This window comes from Limanda limanda, chromosome 4, assembly GCF_963576545.1.
Source record: "Limanda limanda chromosome 4, fLimLim1.1, whole genome shotgun sequence".
Lineage (NCBI taxonomy): Eukaryota > Metazoa > Chordata > Actinopteri > Pleuronectiformes > Pleuronectidae > Limanda > Limanda limanda.
In genome coordinates, this window is record NC_083639.1 from 13177498 (window position 1) to 13179997 (window position 2500).

General features: G+C 47.2%; 1 protein-coding gene across 1 annotated transcript in view; it reads right to left on the bottom strand.

Annotated features, from left to right (window-relative positions):
• Positions 1-2500, bottom strand: part of LOC133000373 (calmodulin-binding transcription activator 1-like) — a 49310-nt gene that overhangs the window by 21905 nt on the left and 24905 nt on the right. Inside the window, exon 4 of the mRNA XM_061070295.1 lies at positions 1737-1804. Within this exon, the coding sequence (XP_060926278.1) occupies positions 1737-1804 (68 nt within the window). The remainder of the gene's footprint in view (positions 1-1736; positions 1805-2500) is intronic.

Here is a 2500-nt window from a genome sequence, read left to right on the forward strand (position 1 = left end):
TCCTCTCCGAATTTGATGTAGACACATCTATATGGACCGAGATGATTGCAATTTGCTCAGAACACTGTGTGTGTAGTGAAATTGAATTTACTTTGAGCTGATTTTCTTTGACACCTTGAATCTGTTCTGTTTTGGGGAGAGCCTGCCAGTTTCTTAGTGGAGTGGAGACCCCCACCCTCCGATCAAAGCCGAGTTTAGTCTCTGTCTCGAGCAGTGTGAGTCATCTCAGAGCTGCTGATTCTAATTATGTTACGGAGAAGATGGATGAGATCAGATGTGTGCCTGTGTGTATGTGTGGGTGGGAAATGCGTGCCTGTTCCTTTGTACGTGTGCGTGTGTGTGTGTGTGTGTGTGTGTGTGTGTGTGTGTGTGCGCATGGAGGCGCGCGCATGTGGATGGTACCCATGTTCGCAAACCTTCCGATTCAAGCAGACATAAATGCTATTGATTGTAACTGGACTGTGATGTGTGGGATATAAAAAGCTTTTCTACCGTTCCACAGTGTAGCAGAGCGAAAACAGAGAAGGCAAGGGGAGAAGAGTGGGAAAAAAGACGGCAAGATAAAGAGACATTGTGGGCGAGAGAGAGAGAGGGTCCAGTAAAGGGAGGAGAGAGGGAAGGAGGAGTAGATGATAAAGGAGAGGCTGAGAGGAGGTAATAGTCATTACTTGGAACTGATAAGGTATTTCAGTGAGGGGGGGGGGGGAAATGAAGGTCATTAATTGTTTCCTTAATATTACCCCCCACATGTGCAAATGCATGCACAATTATGGATACCAACACACATTCAGGCATGCACATGAATGTCACTGGCTCCATTGGCTGAGCTCCTTTCCATTTGATGGGATTAGGTGTAATCTGTTTTAATCGTGCTTCGTGTCATGTGTAAATGGGATTATATCTAACTGCTGCTCAATATCACCAATATGACTGCTGCTGCCGCTGCTGCTGCTGCTGCTGCTGCTGCTGGGGCTGTATGGCAGCACAACCAATCAATGAGAAATCCATCCACAACATAAACTGTGCTGCTGGCCTCAGGCTGCTCCTGAGACGAGTCCTTCAGCTCGCACAATGGCTTCGGGGGGGTCGGTGGTCAGGGACGGGGCCGTGAGACCACCGCTTCGCTCACTTTACTTTTTCTTTCTTCTTTTTCTTTCCCTTCTCACCTCCTTTTTTGCCTTGTTATTCGGCGCTTCTCTTTCTTTATCATCGCTACATCTGCAGTAAATGTCAATAGGGTGATTTATCAACACTTCAAAATGCCATTTTTCTTTCTGTCTTCCATTTTTCTCTCTCCCTTCTTCCCAGCCACAGCCTTTCACCCACTCTGGAAAAAGAGCTACTTATGGTTAATTTGGATCGATGAATATTCAGTTCTGGCATGTGAATCCCTGTTCCCACCCCATCCCATAGACACACTCCTACTCCCCCTCCCTTTGAACCCCCCCTTCACCCTGCTATGTCTGAATTATACATCACTTATCCTAATACATTTACATGTATTAATACTCCGTTTTCAGCTGACTAGGTGCTTTACAGTCCAGCCATGTTCTGGAGCGCTCTCTACATGTAGAGAGGGTCGTCAGCAGGACGTGCAGCGAAGTACATCGCTAATGTTTTAATCAAACAAAGACGCAGCTATTGGCATTGAACCAACGTGAGTAACTGGATGATTGAGTGATTCTTTGTGTGAGAGAGCGCTCGTGTGTGTTAACCATTGTCTGCACTTGTCTCACCTGGTTTTTGGCGATGTCGTCAGCCACTCATCATGTTTCTCAAAAGTGATGAGGTATGCAGCAATCTCCTGGGGAGATAAAGACAAGACAGAAAGGTTACACTGGTGACTATGCATGAGAACGTGTGTGTGTGTGTGTGAGAGGGTGCATGAGAATGTGTGTGTGTGTGAGTGAGTGTGTGCGTGTGTGTGTGTGTGCGTGTGTGCGTGTGTGTGTGTGTGTGTGCGTGTGCGTGTGTGTGTGTGTGTGTGTGTGTGTGTGTGTGTGTGTGTGTGTGTGTGTGTGTGTGTGTGTCAGAGGGAGATAAAACATAACAGGTATTTCCAGATGACCTGCTGATGTCCAGAGAGAGTATATGTCACTATCTGATTGCCACGGTGTGGTCGGGGCGCCTGATTGGTCACAGAGCAACCAGTCAGGAGGCAGATATAGAGGACAGACCCTCAGGGCCAACAACCAATCACGCTCACCAACACAATGATGTCTCCCTCCACTAGGGAGGAAAAGCTATCTCTAAATACACACACACACACACACACACACACACACACACATAAACACACGCACACAGAGACTGGGGGAGCGGACCCATACACCAGCTGAGAGAGTGCACTGATAGGAAAAGTTTTCTTGTACTTTGCAGTTTCACAGTTTCCCGTCAGATAAAGCTTGCTCCTAACTTGATTCTTAATTCCTCCGGCTCTCTTTTCATCTCTGCCGCTCGCCTCTCCTCTCCACACTATTTCCTCTACACTCACATGAAT